The sequence below is a fragment of the Acomys russatus genome, chromosome 31 (genome assembly GCF_903995435.1).
Source record: "Acomys russatus chromosome 31, mAcoRus1.1, whole genome shotgun sequence".
Lineage (NCBI taxonomy): Eukaryota > Metazoa > Chordata > Mammalia > Rodentia > Muridae > Acomys > Acomys russatus.
In genome coordinates, this window is record NC_067167.1 from 5,511,469 (window position 1) to 5,538,112 (window position 26,644).

Sequence of the window (26,644 nt, forward strand, 5' to 3'; positions counted from 1 at the left end):
CCCAACAACTACCAATTCGTGGTTGCTTTAAAATTTGCCATTGAGGAGATCAACAGGAATGCCCTTCTTTTACCTAACATGTCTCTGGGATATGGCATTTACAATGCTGGGCCAACTGAAGATGAAACAGTGTACAGTTTCCTTATTTGGCTCTCGGGGAAGAAGAAAATCTTCCCAAACTACAGCTGCAAAAGAGAGGAAAAAACTGTGGCTGCAATCACAGGAACAACATTTGAAATTTCTTCCCTAATTGGTACATTTCTGGAACTTTATAAATATCCACAGGTGAGAATATATGAATGGAAATTAGTTAAAGCATCTACCTTTGATGTCAACATTTGAATACAAAGAAAAATGATAAAGGATATACTTTGTGCAAGATTCAAATTACTTAGTCTTGGGCTGGATGATCATCCCCTAGTCAAGAATGTTTTTTTTTTTTTTTTGTGTGTGTGTGTGTGTGTGTGTGTGTGTGTGTGTGTGTGTGTGTGTATGTGTGTGTGAAGTCATAAAAACAGGAGTTTGCCTGTCAACACCACTCATGTACTCACCATAGCACAGGAGATACAGAATGATACCTGTGGATTCCTGTATTCTACCCAGACCAGAAAATTGTTTGACTAAAGGGGTGTTAGGGACAGCTTGCCTCAAGAAAAATAAGTGACAAAAAGTAAGAGTGTTAAAGTTATTTTTTATATAAAAGTGGTTATTTCAGTTTCTCTCTAATTGGTTGCAAGCTGCTTTATTGGCATATAATGGGAAAGTTGGGGAGCAACATTGAGACAGGAGATTCTTAGAACATAGATTGCAACCAATATGGAGGGTCCCAAAATTGGAATCCCATAATAACACTATTCTTGCAGTAGAGGACATGCAAATCTCTCTTCCATCTTTCATGTGCACATGTGTATGCACCTGTAGAAACATTGGTGCACACTCTTGTATAGAAACACAACCACCCAAACAGCAAACCAATCTTTTAAGAATGCGTAGTTTTAAAATCTATATACTCTGAAATTGTTGATATATCTGCAGTTCTATTGTTTGAAAGGCACGAGATATACACTATTAATGATAGAAGGGAATATTTCAAATCATTTTCTGAGATAGGGTCCCAATTTAGGAATTGACTTTGAATATAAATTTGAATTTCTGAAATTTGAAGATCTTGTTTCAGCCTCATTGAACCTATGATTTCTGGAACCTCCATCTTCATGTCACTCCCTATTCTCTTTTCTTAGCTGACCATTGGACCTTTTGAAATAAATATGAATGACTCTGCGAAGTTTTCCTCTCTGTATCAGATGGCCTCCAAGGAGTCTTCTCTGGCCTTAGGCATGGTCACATTGATTGTCCATTTCAGATGGAATTGGGTGGGGCTGGTCATCTCAGATGATGAGAAAAGTGTACATTTTGTCTCAGACTTGATACCAGAGATGGAAAAAAGAAGAGTCTGTTTAGCCTTCATGCAAATGATCCCAGCAAATCAGATGTTCCAAATGCAAAATGATGATGTCTACAATAGCCCAATTGTGAGCAACTCAGTAAAAGTTATTATCATTTATGGTACCACTGACTCTACTTTAGGTGTGCTCTTTAGAAGATGGGAGTATATACTTCCATGGAAAATCTGGGTTACCACATCAGAATGGGAAGTCATTACTTCCATGAGACATTTAATTCTTGACTCATTCCATGGAATTCTCATCTTTTCACAACATCATGGTGAGATTTCTACTTTTAAAGAATTTGTAAAGACAGTAACCCCTTCCAAATACCCAGAAGACATTTTCCTGGCAAAACTGTGGGAAAATTATTTTAATTGCTCAGTATCTAAGGTTTCCTGTAAATCATTAAAAAATTGTTCATCTAGAGTTTCCTTGGAATGGTTACCTTCGTACCAATTTGACATGGCAATGAGTCAAGGGAGTTACCATATATACAATGCTGTGTATGCTGTGGCTCATACCCTTCACAAGATGGTTATGCACAAAGTAGACAAGCAAAGAGTTAAAAATGGAGGAAAAATGAAATTTCCCCCATGGCAGGTAATAGTCTTTCCTTTGGAACCTGCACAGTGTCACCAAGGTGTAAAAGGAACTTTTGTTCACCTATTTCAATTGTTGTCTCAGAGACTTACTGCCTCTGTCTGTTAGCCTAATCCTAGTCCTAGAAGCTTCTAAGCTCCTTACAATAAAACCTAGTCCTAGAATATTTTCAGACTCTGTGAGTTACTGCTCCATCAGCTCATGCATTCTTCTTCTTTCGGAGACATAGCTGGTTGGTTCAATTCAGGCATTCCGGCACAAATTCCTCTCGCAGATAAATTACTCATTCTGGATTTTTTCTCTCTCAGCCTTTGAATTACTTTGCTTAGCCTCAAACTAACTCCGACAATCTTTTCTAATATTCTAGCTCCTTCTCATTCTCTGGCTTGTTCTGTCTTTACCCATGTCTAGCTTGTTCTCTTATTCAACCTCTCTCTGTAAAACTCTCACAGTAAAACTGCCTTCTTTCTCTCTTTCTCTGTGTGGCTCCCACAAGCAGATTCTCTATCCCCTTTATTCTCAGGAGACTTAGGCATACCTTATTTGTCACCTTTCCTGCACCTCAATTAGACAGCAATTTCAAACATGGTGCTTTCTTTTACAAACTAACTTTACCTGCACTGTTTGGGAATAGGTTTATACCACCAGGCTTGGACCTAAACTTTTTTAAAACATGAAACTTGCTTTATACCAGGCTGTCTGTGAACTCAGATCTGATTGCCTCTGTCTCCAGGATTAAAGGTGTGTTTTCATTCTAGTAAGATCACACAGACCTAGAAGGTCTTTTGATGTGATCTCCAGCCAGAGCAACCAATTTCTGAAAATAAAATCACTCTACATGAAGGTAACTTTTTAAAATTGACCCACAGGTGCACTAAACAAGTACCATAGGATTTTCTTTTCAAACAAAAGTTTCTAGACTGCTTTTAGTGCTTAAAATAAAAACTTAGACATTGGTGGAACTTATATTCAAGATGCCAATATTGTAGGAGCTAATATTAAAAACCTAGGGCAAAGGATTATATTAAAGACCTATCATGATCCTACTCCACTAAGATTCTCATCTTAAAAACCCTAATCTCTTTGCAGAAAGTTCTTAAATATGAACCAGGAATGAATTGATATTTCACATTCCTAACTAGTATAGAGTATCACCAAATAAAGTAATCCTAAAGCATCTAAGGTAACTGTGTGTCTACTATGGGTGTATATATGTAGGTTTGATTCCTTTTGCTGTGATGAAATATGTGGACAAAAACCAGTGAAGTGAGAAAGGCATTATTTTACTCACAATACCAGTTTACAGTCCCTCACTAGGAGGAACTCAAAGTGTCAGGAATTGGAAGAAGTTTGCCATATCACCATCCACCATCAAGAACAAAGAGCAATGAGTATGCTATTGTTCTAGAATCTCACTCCATTTTTCAGTCCAGGATCAGCTCACAAAATGAGCCTAAAATTCAGAGTGATTCTTCAGGTCTCTGTTAAACCAATTTAGAAAATATTTCATGTACCTGACTAGAGTCCAAATTAATATATGCAGTTCTTCACTGAGACCTCATGCCCTGGTAATTCAAGATTGTGTTTGGTTCATAATTAACACTAATCATCACAAACTATTTGTATCAATGTTGAAAAACCATTAGACTGCATAAAAACTTGAGGTTCACTAGAAACACCATATTGTTCTTTTATAACTGTAATTAATGAAAATGTGAACGTGCATAATTAAGTTTTTGTTTTCACACTGAACATGCCCACAAATCATGCATTTCTCTTAGCTAAACCACATCCTGAAGAACATTCAATTCACGAATGCTGGTGGAGACTCAGTAACTTTGAAATCTTCAGAAAAAATGCATACAGATTATGACATTCTGAACTTCTGGAATTTTCCACAAGGTCTTGGATATAAAGTAAAAGTAGGAACATTTTCCTCATATTTGCCACCTGGGCAACAATTGTCACTGTCAGAGGACAGGATAGAATGGAGCACAGGCATTAGACAAGTGAGTGGGATTTCAGTTTTACTGTGCCTCCTGCCGCATCATAATTTAAGAAGATAAAAGCCTTACTGTACTTACAAACTCACTTCCCACATTCTAATATTTTCTTCATGAGTTTATTTTTTATTTTTTAATTTGTTCACTTACATTCTGACTGCAGCCCCCTTCCTCATAGACTCCCAAACCCGCCCTTCCCCCCAAACTCTCCCTCCCTCCACTCAGCATGAGAAAGGAGTGCCCCTCCTCCCCTAACATCTGACCTCAGTGTATCAAGTCTCATCCTCGTTACCTGTATCCTCTTCCTCTGTGGCCTGGCAAGGCCATTCCACCAAGTGGAAGTGATCAATGTGTGGGACAAGAGTCAATCTAAGAAGTTGTCCTTACTCCCACATTATGGGACCCACAAGGAGACTGTGCTGCCTATCTACTACATTTGAGAAAAGGGACTAGGTCCACACCATGCATAAACCTTCATTGGTGCTCCAGTCTCTGAAGTACCTCCCTCCTCCAGGCAGATTTGTTGCCCCCATTGATCTCCTTGTAAAGATCCTGACCCTTCCAGGTCACTCTATTCCCCAACTCAGTCTTAGCTCTACTTTAAAAGTCTGGTATAATTCTGTGCTAAAACCATCTGGCCCTGATTTTTTTGTTTGTTTGTTTTTGTTTTGTTTTGTTTTGTTTTTGTTTTGGTTGCAAGAATTTTGATGACTGATGACTGTTTCTATTTCTGTAGAAAGCAGGACTATTTAGTTTATCTGATCTTGATTCGATTTTGGCAAGTGGAATCAATGAGTAGACTAATCCATTCCCTTTAGATTTTCAAATGTTGGCATGTATAGGCTTTTGAAGTACAACCTAATGATTTCTTTTTATTTCTTCAGTGTCTGTTGTTATGTCTCCCTTTTTGTTTCTGATTTTGTTGATTTGGATACTGTCTCTCTGCCTTTTAGTTAGATCGGCTAATGTTTTGTCTATCTTGTTTATTTTCTCATAGAACCAGTTTTGTTGATTCTTTGAATTGTTCTCTTTGTTTTTATTGTATTGATCTCAGCACTGAGTTTGATTATTTCCACCCATCTACTCCTCTTGGGTGTTTCTGCTTTCCTTTTTTCTTGAGCTTTTAGATGTTTCATTAAGTTGCCTGTATGAGACGAGTCCAAGACCTTTATGAAGGCTCTTAGTGCTGTGAACTTACCACTGCTTACAATGTGTCCCATAAATTGAGATATGTTGTAACTTCAATTTCATTGAATTTTAAGATGTCTTTAATTTCTTTATTTCTTCCATGACTCAGTTGTCATTGAGTAGAGAGTTGTTCAGTTTCCATGTGTGTGTAGGCTTTTTGTTATTTCTGTTGTTAAACTCCAGCTTTAGTTCATGTTGGTCTGATAGGATACCAGGTATTATTTTAATCTTGTTGTATCTGTTGAGGAATGGTTGGTGACCTACTATATGGTCAATTTTAGAGAAGGTTCTGTCAGGTGCTGAGGAGAAGGTACAATCTGTTGTCTTTGGGTGAAATTTTCTGTAGATAACTGTTTGATCCATTTGATTCATGACATTTGTTAGTGTCATTATTTCTAGGTTTAGCCTCTATTTCATTGAACTATAATTTGGTGAAAGTGGGATGTTGAAGTCTCCTGCTATTAAAGTGTTGGTGTCAATGTGTGGTTTAAGCTTTATTAATATTTCTTTTACAAATGTGGGTGCACATGTATTTGGGGCATCAATGTTCAGCACTGTGACATCATCTTTGGTGAATATTCCTTTGATGAGTGTGAAGTGTCCTTCCTCATCCCATTTGATAAATTTTGGTTGAAAGTCTATTTTATCACATATTATAATGGCTACACCAGCTTGCTTCTTGTGTCTACTTGCTTGAAATACCTTTTTCCAGCATAATGTCTGTCATTGTGTCTGAGATGTGTTTTATCAATGCATCAAATGTTGTATCTTGTTTATGCATCTATTCTGTTAGTCTGTGTCTTTTTATTGGAAAGTTGGGGCCATTGATGTTGAGAGAAATTAATGGCCAGTGATTATGATTTTGATGTTGATTGTGGTTGTGGTTTTGTCTGCTTTTTGTTTTGTTAAAGTGACATTATCTATTTCCTGTTTTATCCTGGTTGTAGTTAGCCAGTTAGGGTTGGAGTTTTCCTTCTAGTAACTTCAATAGGGCTGGGTTTGGGGATAGGTATGATTTCAGTTTGTTGTTGTCATGGTTTTTTCTCCACATATGGATATTGAAAGTTTCATTGGGTATCATAGTCTGAACGGGGATCTGTGGCCTTTTAGGGTTGGCAAGATCTCTACCCAGCCCCTTCTGGTTTTTATAATCTGTACTGAAAAGTCAGGTGTGATTCTAATAGGTTTGCCATTATGTTACTTTGCCTTTTTCCCTTGCTGATTTTATTTCATTTTTTGTTGTTGTTCTCTATATTCTTCATTTTGATTATTATGTGGCAAGAGGATTTTCTTTTATGGTCTACTCTGTTTGATGTTCTGTAGGCCTTTCATATGTTTATATGCATATCTATCTCTTTAAATTGGGGAGTATTTTTCAATGATTTTGTTGAAAATATTTTTCTCGGCCTTGGAGCCAGGTGTCTTCTTTTTCCTCAATTTGTAGTATTCTTGGGTTTTGTCTTTTGATGGTGTCCTTGATTTCTTGGATGTTTTGGGTCAAGAATATTTCAGATTTAACATTTTCTTTGTTAGTTGCATTAAATTCTTCCATTGTGTCTCCTATACCTGAGAGACTTTTCTCTATCTCTTGAATTCTATTGGTGATGCTTACCTCTAAAGTTCCTTTTTTCCAAGTTCTCTCTTTCCATGAATTCCACTATTTGTGCTTTTATTATTGTTTCCATATTCATCTTCAGATCTTGAACCATTTTTATTTCCTTCACTTAATTGTTTGTATTTTTCTGAATTTCTTCCAGTGATTTCATTTCCTCTCTATAGGCTTCTGCCATGGCCTCTGTAAGGTCCTCTATCTGTTTCCCTATATCTTCCTGCATTTATTTATGGATTTTATTCATTTCTTCCATTATCATTTTCATTTATAAGGATTTGAGGTAATTTTCTTGTGCTTCAGTTGTGTTTGAGTTTCCAGGGCTGATTACTTTGGGATAACTGGGTTCTGGAGATACCATATTAATTTTGCTTTTGTGTTTGTGTTTTTTAGGCTGACCTGTAGTCATCTTGCTGTTTCTGATGTTGGGTGGTAGTTTCTGGTGTCCTTCACTGGCTGATGAAAGCAGATTCATAGCTGAGTGTCTATAGGTCAAGACCCCTCACTGGTGGGGATCAGAGAACCCCTTTTTGCATCAGGCAGGTGACCTGGGTTCAGCTCTGGGGACATTGCTTAACACCTTTGGTACTGCCACTGAGACAGTTAACTATCATGTTTGTGCTCTCCAGCCCAAGTTTCAGTCTGAGAGAGAGTATAGGTACAGCCTGCTTGACTGTCCAGCCCCTGGGGTCTTTGTTCAGTCCCTTAGAGAGTGCCAGTATAGTGTATTAGCCATTGTTTGGCTGGACTTTGGTGTACATGCCTGTGCCCATCCATTCCCTGGGGCCTTGGTTCAGACAGAGCAGAGAGTGTGCAGGCATATCATTCTAGCCTGTATTTGGCTGGGTCCTGGAGAACGTGTTCACCTCTGCTCAGGCCCTGAGGACTTAGGTCAGACTGAGAGAGAGAGTCCAAGTACAGCATGTTAGCCTGTAGCAATTTGTTAGGCACTGGAGAAAGTGTCCACTCTTGTCTGGGCCCTGGGTCCCTCTGTGGACTGGTGGGATGATCCAAAGTCCAATCTATCCCAGGTCTAAACTGTGGGCTCCCCCCTGGGCCAGCCAGGAAGCTGGTGTTCTGCTGCAGAAAGTTCAGAGAGAAGGAGAGCAGGTACATCCCAATAGCCTGAGTTTGGCTGGTTTTGGTGTGCTTGCCTGCTCCTGCCTGGATCCTGTGGCTTTCTGTGCACTGGCAGAGTGGTCTGAGTTCAGTTCCACCAATTGTACTGGGTTCTCCCCTTGGCCAGCAGATCTAGACACTCCACCAGTCACGATTCAGTCCCAGATACAGAGTCTGAGATATAGAGTACAAGTGCAGCTCTCAAGTGGGTATGTGTCCAGACTCAGGGATTGGGCACCAGTACTTCATGGACCAGTTGGATGAGGTGAGGCCAGACCTACCTGTGCTCTACACCATGTAAACCCCTCTCACATAGGGCTCTAGTGGTCTGCAGCTCCGAGCCCAGTTCCTAGGCTCAGTCCTGTTGGTCAGACATAGTGCATGAGCAGGACAGCCATCTTGGATTTCCATGGCTGGGTCTTGAGGTAGAACTATTCCCAATTTTCTGAGAAAGTACCAGACTGATTTCCAAATTGGTTGCACAAGTTTGTATGCCCACCAGCAATTGCAGGAGTGCTCCCCTTTGTCTACATCATTGAGAGCATGTGCTGTAACTTGAGTCACTTGAGATTTTTATCTTAGCCATTCTTATGGGTATAATATGGAATCTCAGAGTTGCTTTGGTTTGTATTTCCTTGGTGACTAGGGATGTTGAGCATTTCTTTCAGCATTTCTCAGCCATCCAATATACCTTTTTGAGAATTCTGTTTAGATCTGTACCTCATTTTTTAAATTGGAATATTTAGTTTGGTGGTGTTTAACTTCTTGAGTTCTTTATATATTTTAGATATTAGCCTCATTTAGATGTCAGTTTGGTGAAGATGTTTTCCCAGACTTTAGGTTGTTGTTTTGTTCTGTTAACAGTGGCCTTTGCCTTCTAGAAGCTTTTCAGTTTCATGAGGTTTCATTTATTAATTGTTGATTTTAGGTCAACAATTATATATATTTGTGCCAATTAGCTCAAGGCTTTCCCCAAATTTTTCTTCTAACAGATTAAGTTTGTCTGGTTTTAAGTTGAAATCTTTAATCTACTTGGACTTTAGTGTTTTTCAGGGTGATAAATAAGGGTCTAGTTGTATTTTCATATAAGTAGATCCAGGTAGATCTTCACAATTCTTGAGGATGCTATCTTTTTTTTCCCTATTTTATAAGTTTGCTTCTGTGTCAAAAATCAAGTGTCCATAGGTGTGTGGGTATATTTCTGGGGCTTGGCTCGACTCCATTGTTTTTATTTCTGTTTCTATGCTAATTCCATGCCATTTTTATTACTATTGCTCTATAGTACTGCTTGAGACCAGGAATGGAGATAACTCCAGAACATTTTTTGTTGTATAGGATTGTCTTAGCTACTCGTCCTTTCTTTGCTTTTCCAAATGAAGTTGGTTGAGAACTGTTTTTTCAAAGTCTGTAAACAACTGTGTTGGTCTCTTGGTGGGAATTGTATTGAATCCATAGATTGCTTTTGGTAAGATTGGCATTTTTACTGTGTTGATCCTTCTGATTCATTAGCATAGGAGACCTTTCAATCTTCTTTTATCTTCTTCAGTTTCTTTCTTCAGAGACTTGAATTTTTCATACAAGTCTTTCATTTGCTTGGTGAGAGTTACAACAATCTTTTTGTGGCACTGTGAAGTATTTTGTTTCCTTCATTTCTTTCTCAGCCTTTTTGTCTTTTGTATACAGGAGGGCTACCATTTTTTTTTCCAATTGATTTTGTATCCAGCCACTTTGCTGAAGGTATTTATCAGCTGTCAGAGTTCCTTGGTAGAATTCTTGGAGTCACTTATGTATATTATCATATCATCTCTAAATGGTGATACTTTGACTTCTTCCTTTATAATTTGTATCTTTCTGATCTCCTTCAATTGTCTAATTGCTTTAACACATTAATTATTATATTGAAAATATATAGGGAGAGTGGACAGCATTGCTGTGCCTCTGATTTCAGAGGAATTGATATAAGTTTCTCTCTTTTTAGTTTCATATTGACTATAGGCTTGCTGCATACTGCCTTTATTATGTTTAGGTTCCTGCCTTGTCTCATCGATGTCTCTAAGACTTTTTAACAAGAATTACAGTTGAATTTTGTCAAATGCTTTTTAAGAATCAAGGGGAATGATAATTTGGGGTTTTCTTTCAGTTTGTTTCTATGATGGATTGCCATGACGAATTTCAGTATATTGAAGCAACTCTGCATGTCTCAGATGAAGCAGATTTGTTGACAATGAATGATTTTTTGATGTGTTTTTTGATTCAGTCAGCAAGTATTTTATTGAATATGTTTGCATAAATGTTCATAAGGGAAATTGAACTGAAATTCTCTTTCTTTGTTGGGACTTCCTGTGATTTAGTTGTCAGGGTGACTATGGCCTCATGAAATAAGTTTGATAATATTCCTTCTGTTTCTATTTTGTGGAAGAGTTTGAAGAGAATTGGTATAGGCTCTTCTTTGAGGGTTTGGTAGAAAGCCATGTCCTCTTTTTTGTTTTTTGTTTTTGTTTTTGTTTGTTTGTTTGTTTGTTTGTTGTTTTGGCTTGGCAAGCTTTTGGTGACTGCTTCTATTTCCTTACAAGATATAGATCTCTTTAATTCATTTACATGATTTTGATTCTATTTTGGTAATTGGTAGCTATCAAAAAATTGTTCATTTACATTTAGATTTTCAATTTTTTTGACATATAGTGTTTTGAAGTAATACCTAATGATTTTTTGGATTTTTCTGTGTCAGTCATTATGTCTCACCTTTCATTTCTGATTTTGTTGATTTGAGTGCTCTCCTCCTTTTCTGTTAGTTTGACTAAGGGTTTGTCTATCTTGTTGATTTTCTTAAAAAACAAAAACAAAAAAAAAGCTCTTGTTTCCATGGAGTCCTTGAATTGTTCTCTTTGGTTCTAATTTAGTAATTTTAGCTCCTAGTTTGATCATTTTAAGCCATCTACTCCTCTTAGCTATGTCTGATTCTTTTTGTTCTAGAGCTTTCAGATGTGTTATTAAATTGCTAGTATGGGATCTCTCCAATTTTTTTTTTCATAAATATTCTTAGTTCTATGCACTTTCTTCAGCATTGCTTTCATTGTATCTAATAAGTGGTGCCTTCGTTTTCATGGAATTCCATGAAGTTTTAAATTTCCTTTTCTTATTTCATTCCTGACTCAGAGGTCATTGAGTAGAAAGCTGTTCACTTTCCATGACTGTGTAGGGTTTTTGTTGTTTCTTTTGTTGCTATGTTCCAGTTTTAATCCATGTGGTGTGATAAGAGGCAAGGGGTTCATTTGATCTTCTTGTATCTCTTGAGGTTTGCTTTATGGACAAGTATATGGTCAATTTTGGAGCAAGCTCTGGCTCTGTGAGTTTCATATATGACCCAGAAGCCTTTGAGTAGGGAGCTGTTTAATTTCCATAAGTTAATAGAATTTCTGTTGTTTCTGTTTTTGTTAGTTCCAATTTTAATCCATGGTGGTTTGATAAGACACAAAGGGCTATTTCAATCTTCTTGTATCTGTTAAGGTTTGCTTTATGACCAAGTATATGGTTGATTTTAGAGAAAATTCTTTGAGTTGCTGACATGAAGATGTATTCTTGTATGTTTGAGTGGAATGTTCTGTAGATATGTGTTAAGTCCATTTGATTCATGACATCTATTACTTTCATTATTTCTCCATGTAATTTCTGTCTCAGTGATCTATATTTTGGAGAGGGTGGGGTGTTCAAGTCTCCCTCTAGTAATGTGTGGGGTTTGATGTATGATTTAAGCATTAGTAATATTTCTCTTATGAATGTGGGTGCTCCTGAATTTCAGGAATAGGTGGGGGTTGAGGATTGAGACATCCTTTTGGTGTATTTTTCTTTTTGTAAATATGAAATGTGTGTCCTCTACCTTTTTTGATTAGTTTTGGTCAAAAGTCTATTTTATTAGATAAAACAATGGCTACTCAGGCTTGCTTCTAGGATTTGTTTGATTGGAATATATTTTCCAACCCTTTACTCCGAGGTACTGTCTACTTCTTTGTGTTTTTTTTTTTTCCTGTTTTGTTTTTGTATACAGCAGAGTGGAGGTTCCTGTTTGTATATCCCCTCTATTGGCCTTTGTCTTTTTATTGTGGAAGTTGTGACCATTTATCTTGGGGTATATTAATGATCAGTGGTTGTTAGTTCCTGTGTTTTTTCATGGTGCTGGTGGAGGAGTAAGTTTTTGAATTTTCATTCTTTTTGTTTTGAATATGTGGCATTATTTACTTCTTGTGATTTCCTGGGTATAGCTAGCACCCTTGCAATGGAATTGTCCTTCTTATATCTTCTGTAGTGTTGGATTTGGGGCTAGATACTGTTTAAACTTGTTTTCTTTTGTAGATTATCTTGTTTTCTCCATCTGTAGTGATGAAAGTTTTGTTGGGTATATTAGTCTGGGTTGGCATTTGTGGTCTCTTAGTGTCTGCATGACATCCATACAGGCCTTTCTGGCTTTCATAGTCTCTGTTCAGAAGTCATGTGTAATTCTTATAAGTTTGTCTTTATATGTGACTGGGCCTTTTTCTCTTGCAGCTTTTAATAATCTTTCTTTGTTCTGTACATTTAATGTTTTTATTATTATGTGTCAGGAAGATTTTCTTTTCTTGTCTTATCTATTTGAGGTTTTGTAGGCTTCCTGTATGTTTATGGGCATTTCTATCTTTAGATTGTGGAAGTTCTAATCTATGATTCTATTGAAAATGTTTTCTGGCCCATGGAGCTTGAAGTCTTCTCATTCTTCTATTCTTATTATTTTTAGGTTTGGTCTTATCATAGTGTCACTGACTTCTTGTTTGTTTTTTGTCAAGAAATTTTTAGTATTCACATTTTCTTTTACTGATATATTGTTAACTTCAACTGTGTCTTCTACACCCAAGATTCTGTCTTCCATCTTTTGTATTCTGTTGCTGTTGCTTGTGTCTGAAGTTTTTGTTCTCTTCTTTTGATTTTCCAACTCCAAGTTTTCCTCAGATTGTGTTTTCATTGTTGTTTCCAATTCCCTTTTTATATCTTGAATACTTTTATTCATTTCTTTCTCCTGTTTAATTGAATTTTCCTGTAATTCTTTATAGGATTTATTCAATTTCTTCATCTATTTGAAGGTATTTTCCTGTATTTCTTGTAAAATTTACTTTTCCCTTCAAGGCTTCCATCATTTTCATCATCTCAAATGTAAAATCTTCCTCATACACTACATGGATATTCATATCTCCAGGGCTTTCTGTGCTATAATCACTTGTTAATGATGGTGTCATATAGCTCTGGGGTTTGTTGCTTGCTTCCTGACCTGGCCTCTCTCCTTTTGTTTGTCTCTGGTGTTAGCAGGCCTGGAGATTTCTTCAATGGGGTTGCTGTCTGAGTGTGTCCCATTTGGGCTAGGTAGGTCAGGAGCCAGCAGCAAGACCTCCAAGCCCAAAGCTACTCAGGTGTCCCACAGAACTCCTCAGGATAGCATCTAATGTAGGTTGTGGTCCATGTCCTACAAAGCTTTCCAAACTCAGTTTCACTGCACTGATCCTCTGTTCCTCAGGGGACTTGTTCTCTGCCTCAACTATTTGGAGGAGCACAGGGTGCTGAAAGTTTGTAACTCATGAACTGGAAGATGTCTGACATCAACGGATGGGGGCTGGTACTGATCTGCCCCAATTTCTTCCCTTCAGTCAGTTTTGCAGCCTCGATAAACATGGTATACACTGGGCACTACCCCCTTGGAATCCCTCCTAACAAGTTTGTTATTGAGAAGAAGTAACATACTCCTCACGAATATATGCACATAATTCTAACCATTCCATCATTATATATATACTTTTATATATGTATGTATATACACACATATATATGTATATATTTATGCTATTATAGTGTATATCTATTAACTTATTGCACATTTATACAACTAAATTCATCAATCACAATTCATAACATTTTACTCATAAAATTTAGTTATCAGATTAATTTTATTTATCTTTGTCTCTCTGACTTTTTCAGACCCCCATCTCTGTATGCAGTAAAAGTTGTGGTCCTGGATTCAGAAAATCTCTACAGGAAGGCAAACCTTCCTGCTGTTTTATTTGCAGCTTCTGCCCAGAAAATGAAATTTCCAACAGTACAGGCAAGTGTCTGGACAAAAAAAAAAAAAAAAAAAAAAAAAAAAAAAAAAAAAAAAAAAAAAAAAAGGATACCACCTCTGTTTTTAATCTATGTCCTGAAGCAGAAATCAATAGTCTATATTCTTGAGATTTTTTTGGGCATAATTAACAGTTATAGTCAACAGCATAACTCCTTGAGGTGCATCAGATTTGTTGCCTTTACATGATTCTAAGCTGTCCTTTTCAAGGTAATACTTTTTGATAACATAAAAAACTCTAAGATTCACTTCTTACAGAAACTTTTCCATGTAACCTCCACGTGTGTGTGTGTGTGTGTGTGTGTGTGTGTGTGTGTGTGTGTGTGTGTATGTCAAATCTTCTGGAAGCTGTATTAATATCACATTTGAGCCCTCTGTTACAGTGTCATCTTCTCAGACCCCAGAATTATTCCTGAAATAGATAAAAATATTAACAGACAGTATATTTTTCTTAAGAAATGTAGTAGCTACAGAAATGGCTTTGTAGTTAAGAGCACTGCTGCCCTTTTAAAAGATGTGGGTTTGGCTCACAACATCTATATGATTGCTTGTACTTGGAACTCCAGTCGCTGGCATTCTGACACCATATTCTGGCCACGTGAACAGTACGCACATGTGCTGCACACACTCACAGGAAGGGAGTATTCTCAAAGCAAACACAGAAAGGATAAATAATTCATGTCTCATATCTAAAATATAGATTTTTTTCAATATGGAAATTGTTCTTGCTGCTTTTTATAGTTCACTGATGAAAGGGGAAGAAAATCTGTGGGGATTTGCATTTAAGTTTATGCCATAATCTGAAGAATTGCATGCAAAAAGTGCTGCGGCGTGACTTAAGTAATGCCACATACATCTTGAGAGTAAACTATGGATGTTTAAATAGGGTTGTACTACAACATGAGATGACAAAAAGACAGGCAAAATAGTTTTTAGGACACTTAGATGTAGCTGAATATGGGAAATTACAACATCATGTAATATCCAGTGCATAATGAATTATAATCTCCAAAAAAAGATATGTAGTAATATCATTTTGCTAAATGATCATAGTGATATATTTCTTCCTGATTTTATCTTTCTAATCATAGTTAGTGTAGTTAATATGAGGCTTATAACAAGTCATCAAACCAAGAATAATAACCAGTAGCACAACCTGTAACCCCGTATCTCAGAGATCATTTTGAGGAGTAAGCAACTATGTTGTAGGAGCAAGAGATAAGAGAAGGCTATGGGGAAACTATTTGCACAAAAACAGATGTGACACTGCTACTGTACACATAGTCTCAAAGCAAAGGTGACTCCAAACACAAGGCCTATACAAAAGCAGGCCAAGCAAACACTCTGGAGGAATGAGTATCGGATCATGAAGCCACAGTCCTACATGAGTGTTAATTGATGGTGAAGGGGGAGTCAGTTTTCTTTGCAAATATGGGTTGTAAGGCACTAAAAATGCTACAGAAGATGATGCTCCATACAGGTGCATTCAGGGAGCCTTAAGTGGGTAGACTCAGTGGATTTTATAAAACAGCACATTAAGTTGGGAAGCCAAAGTTTTGAGGAAGATAGAGAAAGAATTTGATGAGAGAAAATAGGTAGTAGGGTTGATCAAACACATACATGTGTTTATGAAATTCACCAATGAAAATAAAATATTAAAAGTAAATCATATTGTGCATGGGGAGATATCTCCATTAAGGGAACACTTTATACCATTCAAGTTTGCAGCCAGATGTGTTTCACAAAATCCACATTAAAAGCCAGGAATTACTGGATAATTATTTAACAAAAATATTGAAAGACGTATCTACATCCTCACAAACAAGGCACAAACACAAACTAATATACAAACACATATTTTTATTTAATTGGGTTGAATTATTATGTTTCTGATTTATTTTACTGAGTACTTTGAATATTTTAAGTATGAAATTATATAAGATAGAAAAGAAAATGTGTATCTTACATTCTATAGGATATCTCTTCACTAAATACACTTTTGTCTTTCCTGTACACAATCTTTATACTTTTATGAAGTTCTGCTTGTTAGCCATTGGCATTACTTCCTGAGTAGTTATAGGCCTGGTTTGAAATGTCTATGCATGATTATTTGATTTTCTATTGCCTAGAATATTGGCCAAAAATACTCTTTTTCTAATAGTACATCTGATAATGGGTTAATATCTAGAATATATGAATAACTGAAAAAAGTAAACCAATTAAACATTGCATCCAGTTGCAAACCACGAAGTTCTGAAAAGATGATACAAAGATGATACAAATTACTTTGGGCATCACAGAAATACAAAGTAAAACTACTTTAAGAAGTCATCTCACCAAGGCATAATGACCAAGATAAAACAACTGCAAGTATAAATGACATGGAATTCCTCTCATATAGGAAAGGAAGAAAATTTGTTTACCACAGATGGGAATTAATACTGGTGCAACTATTAAGCACACTAGTAAGAACCTCTTTTCAGTATATACCCAAAGGACATGATATCTTACTAGAGAAATACTTGCTCATTCAACTTTATTGTTGCTATATTCACAATAGATAGAAAATAGGAATGACTTTTCTAGGTTCTTGTCTGCCATCATAACAGAGTAGCAATAATAATGTCAGAGGTTAGTGCTCTCTCATTCGGGTTTGGAGTTGGGGGTTAGATGGGACAGGCATTGATTATCCTTTTTCTCAGTCTCTACTCCATTATATCTCTACACTTCTGGTAGGCAGGACAAATATTGGGTTTATGGTTTTATTTGTGGTTTGGTGTCACTCTTCTTCCAGTGTCAGTGCCATTTACCTACAGAAAGTTGAGACTTCAAGCATTATATCCCCAGCTGCTAGGAATCTCAGCTAGGGTCATAACTGTTGACACACAAGGTGCCCTCAGCATTGATTGCTGTTCACTCTTCCAGTCTTTCCCCTTCCACTTGCAACAGAGACACACCCCAATTCTCCTGTCCACCCCTTTTTCAGGTCACTCTATCCATCTACTTCTGTTGTCCATTTTATTTACCATTCTGATATTTAAGTAGCTAATGGAAACAGATGCAGAGTAACAAAGCCAATCAATAACTGGAGCTCTGGGAGTCTTGTGGAAGAATGGAAGTAAGGATTGAGGGAGCTGAAGGGGGTCAAGGACACCAGAAAAAGATTTTCAGAGTAAATTAACCTGGAACCACGGGGGGACACTCAGAGACTGAACTACAAATCAAAGAGCATGCATGGGCTGGACCTAGGCATCCTACATACATATAGAAGATGTGTGGCTTGTTCATTATGTGGTTTCACAAAAAATTGGAGTATGGACTAACTCTGATACCTGCCATTGGTTCCCTTTCACCTAGCTATGCTTCTATGTCTGGCCTCAATGATAAAGGATGCCCTTTAGACCTGCTGCAACCTGATGTTCCAGGGTGAGTTGATATCCCTGGAGGCCTCCTAGTCTAATAGAAGGGTAGGGGAGAATAAACAGAGGTTTTGTGAGGCTGAAACTGGGAGAAGAGGAGGTAGCAGGCTCCAATCAGGGTGCAAAGTGACTAAATAAATAATCTAATAAAAATAAAATAGGAATAGCTTAGATATACTTCAACTAGTAAATGGAGAGTGAAAATGGGATGCGTTTACATAATGAAAATTATTCACCTCTTAAGAAAAATGAAGTTATGTTGCTTAAAGGAGTGGATGATACTGGGAGAAGTCATCCTAAGTGAGGTTTCAGAGACCCATAAAATTGACACCACACATGCTTTCTTATATGAGGGTGGTAGCTTTTAAGCTTTAGGTGTGTTTTTCATTTGAAATAATCATGGAGGCTGGGAAAATATTAAGGACGGGATCTACAAAGTAATGGAAAATTGAATGTAGCTCTTTAAATAGAGAAGGGGAAATTGAATAGGCTATAACAAGTAGGTTGGAAATGGGAGCACAAAGTAGAGGAGAAATAAAAGGAAAGACAACACAGACATAAAGCCTTTTGAAAAACATATATTGAAACCAGTAGAACTTCCTAAATTATATACTTTTTAAAATAAATAAAACATCTCTCAGTCCTCATCAAGTAAGCTTTTCCCTGCAGTTTAAGATACATAAATGAGACCCATATCTGGCCATTGCTCAGGGAGGTGAGAGCCTAGCCTGGTGCTGCACCCTAAATAGGATGTCTATGTCACACTTCTATCTTGAAGCTTCAGGGTTCTTCATGGAAGTGGGGGTGGGAAGATTGAAAGATGGATATTTTCAAGGAAACAATGTTCCTTAGGAGCAATAGAACCAGCACAAATATGAACACAAACTCAAGCCAGGCAAAATAAAAGTATGACTATGAGAAGAGTAGTAGATACGCACCCCAACCTTATTCAAGAAGTTAACTGATATTTGCTACCTACTAGTGAAACCAGAATCAGTTTTTTAAATTGTGTGATTTGAAGAGCATCCACATAATTCTACAGAATGTTCCATAACCAGGAGTAGTGGACACAAAATGAAATTGTTAGGGACAGAGCCACAGAGGGAAAGATATTTGGAGGGATGGAAGGAGGAAGGGAGGGAGAGAGGAAGAGACGGACATAGGAAAGAAGAGCAGGAGTATTGGGTGGGTTAAGTAGAGAGATTATGGGGAATCTAAGAGGACTTGAGGAGTGAGAGTGGATGTGATCAAAATACATCACATAAAATTCTCGAAATGTAACAAAACTTTTTAGAATAGAAGAAAATCTGAAAAATCATAATCCTTTATTACATGTTTGAGCGGGACCCCTGGGCCCAAATCTGCCTATCATATTGTTCTACTTGTAGATTTCTAAGACCCTCTGGATCCTTTTATTTTGCTGTTCTCCCATGCGTCTCTCATTTAGAGTTCCAATAGGATGCCTTCCCCTCTGTCCCAGTTTCCTGGTAAGTGAAGGCTTTTGTGGGACATGCCCCTTGGGCTAGTATGCAGATATAAGTGAGTATATACCATTTGAGTCTTCCTGCTTCTGAGTTAACTCACTCATTATGATCATTTCTAGCTCAATCCATTTATCCACAAATTTCAGGAATTCCTTGTTTTTAATAGCTGAGTAGTATTCCATAGTGTATATGTACCACAGTTTCTTTATCCACTCTTCTACTGAGGGACACTTAGGCTGTTTCCATGTTCTGGCTATTATGAATAAGGCTGCTATGAACATGGTTGAGCAAATTTTCTTGTTGTGTGCTGGAGCATCTTCTGGGTATATTCCAAGGAGTGGAATAGCTGGGTCTTGAGGAAGCCCTATTCCCATTTTTCTGAGATAGCACCAGATAGATTTCCAAAGTGGCTGTACTAGTTTCCATTCCCACCAGCAATGAAGGAGTGTTCCTCTCTCCCCACATCCTCACCAGCATGTGGTGTCGCTTGAATTTTTGATCTTAGCCATTCTGATGGGTGTAAGATGGAATCTCAGAGTTGTTTTGATTTGCATTTTCCTGATGACTAAGGAGGCTGAGCATTTCTTTAAGTGTTTCTCAGCCATTTGATACTCCTCTGTTGAGAATTCTCTGTTTAGTTCCAAGCCCCATTTCTCAATTGGGTTATTCGGTTTCGTGGTGCTTAATTTCTTGAGTTCTTTATATATTTTGGATATTAGACCTTTGTCAGATGTAGGGTTGGTGAAGATCTTTTCCCAGTCTGTAGGCTGTCGCTTTGTTCTACTGACAGTGTCTCCTGCCTTACAGAAGCTTCTCAGCCTCATGAGGTCCCATTTATTAATGGTTGACATTAAGTCCTGGGCCGTTGGTGTTCTGTTCAGGAAGTTGTCTCCTGTGCCAATATGTTCCAGGCTCTTTCCCACTTTTTCTTCTAAGTGGCTTAGTGTCTCTGGTTTTATGTTGAGGTCTTTAATCCACTTGGATTTGAGTTTTGTGCAAGGTGACAAATATGGGTCCAGTTTCATTTTTTTACACATAGACCTCCAGTTACACCAGCACCATTTGTTGAAGATCATAGCACTGCTTTCAATGTTTCCCACATATTTGAGTATGCTGTTCCTTTATTTTCATTGAATTTCATGAAGTCCTTAATTTCTTCCTTTATTTCTTCCCTGACCCAGGTGTCATTAAGTAGAGAGTTGTTTAGTTTCCATGTATGTGTAGGCTTTTGTTATTTCTGTTGTATTTGAAGTGCAGCCTAAGACCATGGTGATCTGATATGATACAAGGTATTATTTCAGTCCTCTTGTATCTGTTGAGCCTTGCTTTGTGACCTATTATATGATCAATTTTGGAGAAGGTTCCATGCAGTGCAGAGAAGAAGGTATATTCCTTTTTGTTCGGATGAAAGGTTCTGTAGAAATTTGTTAGAGCCATTTGATTCATGACATTTGTTAATGATGTTATTTCTTGGCTTAGTTTCTGTTTCAATGACCTATCCTTCAGTGAGAGTGGGGTGTTGAAGTTTCCCACTATTATTTTGTGTGGGTCGATGTGTGGTTTACGCTTCATTAATAGATATTTTACAATTGTAGGTGCCTTTTTATTGGGAGCATAGATGTTCAAAATTGTGATGTTCTCTTAGTTGACTTTAACTTTGATGAGTATGAAGTGTCCTTCTTTATCTCTTTTGATTAATTTTTTGTTGAATGTCTATTTTCTTAGATATTAAAATGCCTATGCCTGCTTGCTTCTTGTGACCATTTTTTGGAATATTTTTTCCAGCATTTTCCCCTTTGGTAATGTCTATTTTTATGAATGACTTGAGTTTCTTGAAGGCAGAAGTATGTTGGATTTTGTTTATGCATCCATTCAGTTAGTCTGTGTCTTTTTATTGGAGAATTGAGACTATTGATGTTGAGAGATATTAATGACCACTGACTGTTAAAGGTCTTAAATTTGATGTTGGTTCCAGTACAGTGTTTGTGTGGTTGTGTTTTTACGGTGGTGTAGTTACCTATTTCCTGTGTAGTTTTCATTGTAGCTTGTCCCTTTGGGGTGGAGTTTTCCTTCTAGTACCATCTGTAAAGCTGGATTTGTGGATAGGTACTGTTTAAATTTGTTTGTGTAATGGAATATTTTGTTTTCTCCATCAATGGTTATTGATAGTCTTGCTGGTTAAAGTAGTCTAGCCAGGCACCTGTGGTCGCTTAGGATTCTCAGAATCTCTGTCCAGGACCTTCTGGCTTTTATGGTCTTTGCTGAGACGTCAGGTGTAATTCTGATAGGTTTGCCTTTTAATGTTATTTGGCCCTTTTCCCTAGCAGCTTCTAATATTTTTCTTTGTTCTGTATATTTTTTGTTTTCATTGTTATGTGATAGGAAGTTTTTCATTTCTGGTCTATTTTATTTGTTGTTCTGTAGGCCTCTTGTATGTTTATAGGCATCTCTTTCTTTAGCTTTGGGAAGTTTACTTCTATGATTCTGTTGAGAATATTTTCTGGGCCTTGGAGTCTGGCATCTTCTCTCACCTGATTTTTTTTTTGTAGATTCCTGAGTTTCTTCCATTGCCTCTTTATAGACCTTTAGCGCTTGAACAGTTTTACTGATTTCCTTCATCTTGTTGTTTGCATTTTCCTGAATTTTTCCCAGAGCCTCTCTATAGACCTCTTTTATGTCTTCCACCTGTTTGGCTGCGTCTTCCTGCATTTGATTATGAATTTTATTTGTTTCCTCCATTATCATCCTCCTTTTATAAGGATTTGAGGTCATTTTCTTGTAATTCTGTTGTGTTTGAATTCTCTGGGTTGTGTTTTTTAGAATAGCTGGAATCTGGAGGAGCCTTTTTTTTTTTTTTTTTTTTTTTTTTTTTTTTTTTTTTGCGTATGAGTTTACACTGTCCTTTAGTCATTTTGCCATCTCTGTTTTTGGGAGGTAGCTTCCAGAATTGGGTGGAGGGAGTCTGAGGATAGGTTCTCATTATATCCCTAGCCCGGAAGCTAGGGGTCTCTCACAGCCAGTGATCCCCAGCTCCCTTGTACTGTGGGTCCTTTAATCATCCTGGGTGTCTTAATGTGTGCTGTGTAAAGCCAAAGTGTTCACAGCCTTCTGTGTCCCCTTACAGGTTGGGTGGAGGGGGTCTGATGTACACTCTACTCCCTGTCTCTCCAAGATATCCTTAGCCCTGGAGCTTTGATCCTTCCTTGGTCTGTGATTTCCGGTAGAGTTTCGGTACTCAAACCTCTTGCAGAGTCGAGGTTAATGTCACAGGGCCCAAACCGGGCACACATTGACTCCAGTTCATGTCTCTGGACCCACTGGTCTTGGATCTTAATCCATACACTTAGTCAAGTTAGTGCAGAGCCCAACCTGGGTACCCGGCCCAAACCACACACCGAACCTGGTGAGTTCAGCTAGAGTCTCAGGGCATGGACTACACGCCGAGTCCACCCAGAGTCTCAGGGCTGGGACTGCTTGCCTAGCTCAGCTAGAGTCCCTGGGCCCAAACTGCCTGCCAAGTTCAGCCAGGGACTCTGGGCCAAAACTGCATGCTGTGCTCAGCTATAGTTTCAGGGCTCGAAACACTCACCCAGTTTAGCTAGGTTCTCTGTGCCCAAAGTGCCCATCAAGTTCATCCAGGGACTCAGGGCCCAAACCCCATGCCAAGTTCAACTACAGACTCTGGGCCCAAATCACTCACTGAATTCAGGTAGGGACTCTGTGTGCACTGAGTCCAGTTTGGGTCTCAGGTCACAACCAATGTGCCGAGTTGAGCTTGGGTCACGGGACTGAAACCACAAGCCAAGTTCAGCTAGGGTCGCAGGGTCCAAATCTTGCATGGAATTCCCTCTTCTGCAGCAATTGCCACAGGTAACCACACTGATCTCCTCTGCCAGAGGGTTCCCCAGCTGCAAACCTCAGCTGCCACTGCTGTCACTCTGGTCTGACAACATTTGCTATCCTCCTGTGTGCAGGGGTACACAGGTGTTCTATATTTTGGTCTTTTCAAACTGTGTAGTACCCCTGCTATACTGGGGCAGGGAACTTGGTGTTCCTGGTTAAGAATTCCGTGCATTCCCTGAATCATTTACTGAAGCTTCTAAACATGGTCCACGCTGCTTGCCACCATCTTGGATCTCCCTAGATCTTCTTACAATAATCATTATTTAAGAAAATGCCCCACAGACTTGTCTTTTGGACAGTCTCACAGAGGCCTTTTGTCACTTGGTATTCCCTTTTCAAAGATGATATTAGTTTGTGTGAAGTTGAAAAACAAAATAATAAAGGGATAATGTTTTTAAGGTATAATCTTCGATGATTGTGAAATGGAGGTGCATTTACACTCATTTGTGAGAGTCAAACAATTCTTAACATATTTTGTAGGCTTTAGTTTATCTCTTCTGTCACATGAAGAAAAGTAATAGTGTCCAACAGACACAAAACCTGCTGTTTCTAAGGAACTATGAGCATTCAATTTTCCAGAATTAAGAGTTTTAAATGTTTGCTTTTGTGAAACTTCCCAACTAACTTATGATAGCATACAAAATATACAATGAGAATTGATATGTTGTGTTAATTTGGAGATGAGAAAAAGCGTTCAACGAATACACAGAGCAAATGAAAATCACTCATGTATTCATTTGTCACTATACAAAATATGTAGTATTAACTTACATAAACATCAAAGCTCAATTTTCCTAATGAGCTACTTTGGGTGTGGCAGTGTAGCACATAAGAAACAACAAGGGAAGTTATGCTGATACCACGCTACATTTCTTTCCAGATGTGGATCAGTGTGTGAAGTGTCCAGATGACCAGTACCCCAACACAGAGCAAACCCACTGCCTCCAAAAGGATGTGACATTTCTGGCTTATGAAAGTCCCTTGGGCATGACACTGGCTACTCTGGCTTTGTGGTTTTCTTCACTCACCACACTTGTTCTTGTGGTTTTTGTGAAGCACCAAAAGACTCCGGTTGTGAAGGCTAATAACAGTACTCTCAGCTATATCCTGCTCATCTCCCTCAATTTCTGTTTCCTTTGCTCCTTGCTATTCATTGGTCATCCAAACTCAGCCAGCTGCATCCTGCAACAGACTGTATTTGGAGTTGTTTTCACAGTGGCAGTATCTACTATCTTGGCCAAAACCACTACAGTGGTCTTGGCTTTCAAGTCTACAGCTCCAGGAAGAAGGATGAGAAGGGCACTTATATCAGGAACACCCAAATTTATCATTCCCATTTGTACACTCATACAATTTATCATCTGTGGAGTCTGGCTGGGAACATCTCCTCCCTTTGTTGAAACAGATGCACACACTGAACATGGTCAGATCATCATTGTGTGCAATAAGGGCTCAGTCACAGCCTTCTACTGTGTCTTGGGATACCTGGGGGCTCTGTCAGTTGGAAGCTTCACTGTAGCTTTTTTGGCCAGGAACCTGCCTGACACCTTCAATGAAGCCAAGTTCCTGACATTCAGCATGCTGGTGTTCTGCAGTGTTTGGATCACTTTCCTCCCTGTCTACCACAGTACTAAGGGGAAGGTCATGGTGGTGGTGGAGGTATTCTCCATCTTAGCATCCAGTGCAGGGCTGCTAAGTTGTATCTTTATCCCCAAGTGTTATATTATTCTTATGAGACCTGATAAGAACTCATTGAAAGCCATAAGAAATAGAGATAGATGGAAATAAGCTTTCTTGAGAATAACTCATGTTACATTTTTGGGTTTCTAATGTGTCAATAGAAGTTCTCAGATGAAATTGTTACACAACATAACATATCCCACTATTCAGATTATTTAGATATTTGGTGTTGTAAGATTGGAATGTTGTGTCCAAGACCAAATTATTGCAAGATATCTTATCGTTCTTGTCAACCAGCTATAATTTGTCTCATTATGTGACTTCCAGATAAATATATTTACAATGTACAAAATGATCTTACCTTTCATCAAAGCAATCATTAAGATGGTATAAGATACTGTCCCACATAATCATAGCCTAGAACTACCAGGTTAGCTGTAATTTGACCACATGAAGTTTAGAGGAATTTATTCTAACAATGTCTTGAATTTTGTATTAATGTTTATTTTACTATAAAAAATTACAAGAAAACCTCTTTAGATTGGAGCATGGTATATGACATAACCTGTGCATTTTGGTCACTTATATTTGGCCACATCATCAAATCTCATAACACTCAAGATAAAGGGTATTCGCTTTCTTTTTGCTTGTTTGTAAAAATGAGAAACTGAGGGAAAGCTAATTTTGCTTATCATTCAATTCTTATGAATATAATCACATGTGCAGCAATTCTGGAATGCAAATTTTATGTGAATGCAGTATAATTATAAAAATCCTACTCTGGTGTGTTTATAATATTATAGCAAATATCTTAAGCTAAAATGAAAAAGAATCATCTTATATTCTTAAAATACATCCCATGGGCAAACTTCCAGAGGTGAATATAAAGTAACCAAAGCACCAAATTCAGGAAATATGTTTTCTAACTTAAAAGCAATGTGATCACCTACTTCGTACCCTTATTGCCATGATCACCAATGTAATGAAATGTTCATTTTATCGTGATCTAAAATAAACCTGATTTAAAATTATTTTTTTTCTTTCTTTTTATTAATTTACTCTTGTTACATCTCAATGTTTATCCCGTCCCTTCTATCCTCCCGTTCCTCCCTCTCCCCCCCCCATTTTCCCATTATTCCCCTCCCCTATGACTGTTCCTGAGGGGGATTACCTCCCCCTGTATATTCTCATAGGGTATCAAGTCTCTTCTTGGCAACCTGCTGTTTTTCCTCTGAGTGCCACCACGTCTCCCCCTCCAGGGGACACGGTCAAATGTGAGGCACCAGAGTACGTGAAAAAGTCATATCACACTCTACACTCAACTGTGGAGAATATTCTGACCATTGGCTAGATCTGGGAAGGGGTTTAAATTTACCTCCTGTATTGCCCTTGGCTGGTGCCTTAGTTTGATCAGGACCCCTGGGCCCAAATCTGCCTATCATATTGTTCTACTTGTAGGTTTCTGGGACCATCTGGATCCTTCTACTTTGCTATTCTCCCATGCTTCTGTCATCTAGAGTCCCAATAGGATGTCCTCCCCTCTGTCCCAGTTTCCTGGTAAGTGAAGGCTGTCATGGGACATGCTTCTTGGGCTAGTATGCAGACTTAAGTGAGTATATACCATTTGAGTCTTTCTGCTTCTGGGTTAACTCACTCATCATGATCATTTCTAGCTCAATCCATTTATCCACAAATTTCGGGAATTCCTTGTTTTTAATACCTGAGTAGTATTCCATAGTGTATATGTACCACAGTTTCTTTATCCACTCTTCTACTAAGGGACACTTAGGCTGTTTCCATGATCTGGCTATTATGAATAAGGCTGCTATGAACACGGTTGAGCAAATTTTCTTGTTGTGTGCTGGAGCATCTTCTGGGTATATTCCAAGGAGTGGAATAGCTGGGTCTTGAGGAAGCCCTATTCCCATTTTTCTGAGATAGCACCAGATAGATTTCCAAAGTGGCTGTACTAGTTTCCATTCCCACCAGCAATGAAGGAGTGTTCCTCTCTCCCCACATCCTCGCCAGCATGTGGTGTCACTTGAATTTTTGATC

At 38.1% G+C, this 26,644-nt stretch overlaps 1 protein-coding gene across 1 annotated transcript; it reads left to right on the plus strand.

Annotated features, from left to right (window-relative positions):
* Nucleotides 1–24,697, plus strand: LOC127183665 (vomeronasal type-2 receptor 116-like). Its single transcript, XM_051139745.1, has 5 exons — nucleotides 1–285; nucleotides 1,242–2,048; nucleotides 3,830–4,057; nucleotides 13,965–14,088; nucleotides 23,790–24,697. Exons 1-5 carry the CDS (start codon nucleotides 79–81, stop codon nucleotides 24,695–24,697), a joined length of 2,274 nt encoding a protein of 757 aa, XP_050995702.1. The 5' UTR covers nucleotides 1–78.
* Nucleotides 24,698–26,644: the final 1,947 nt, after the last annotated feature.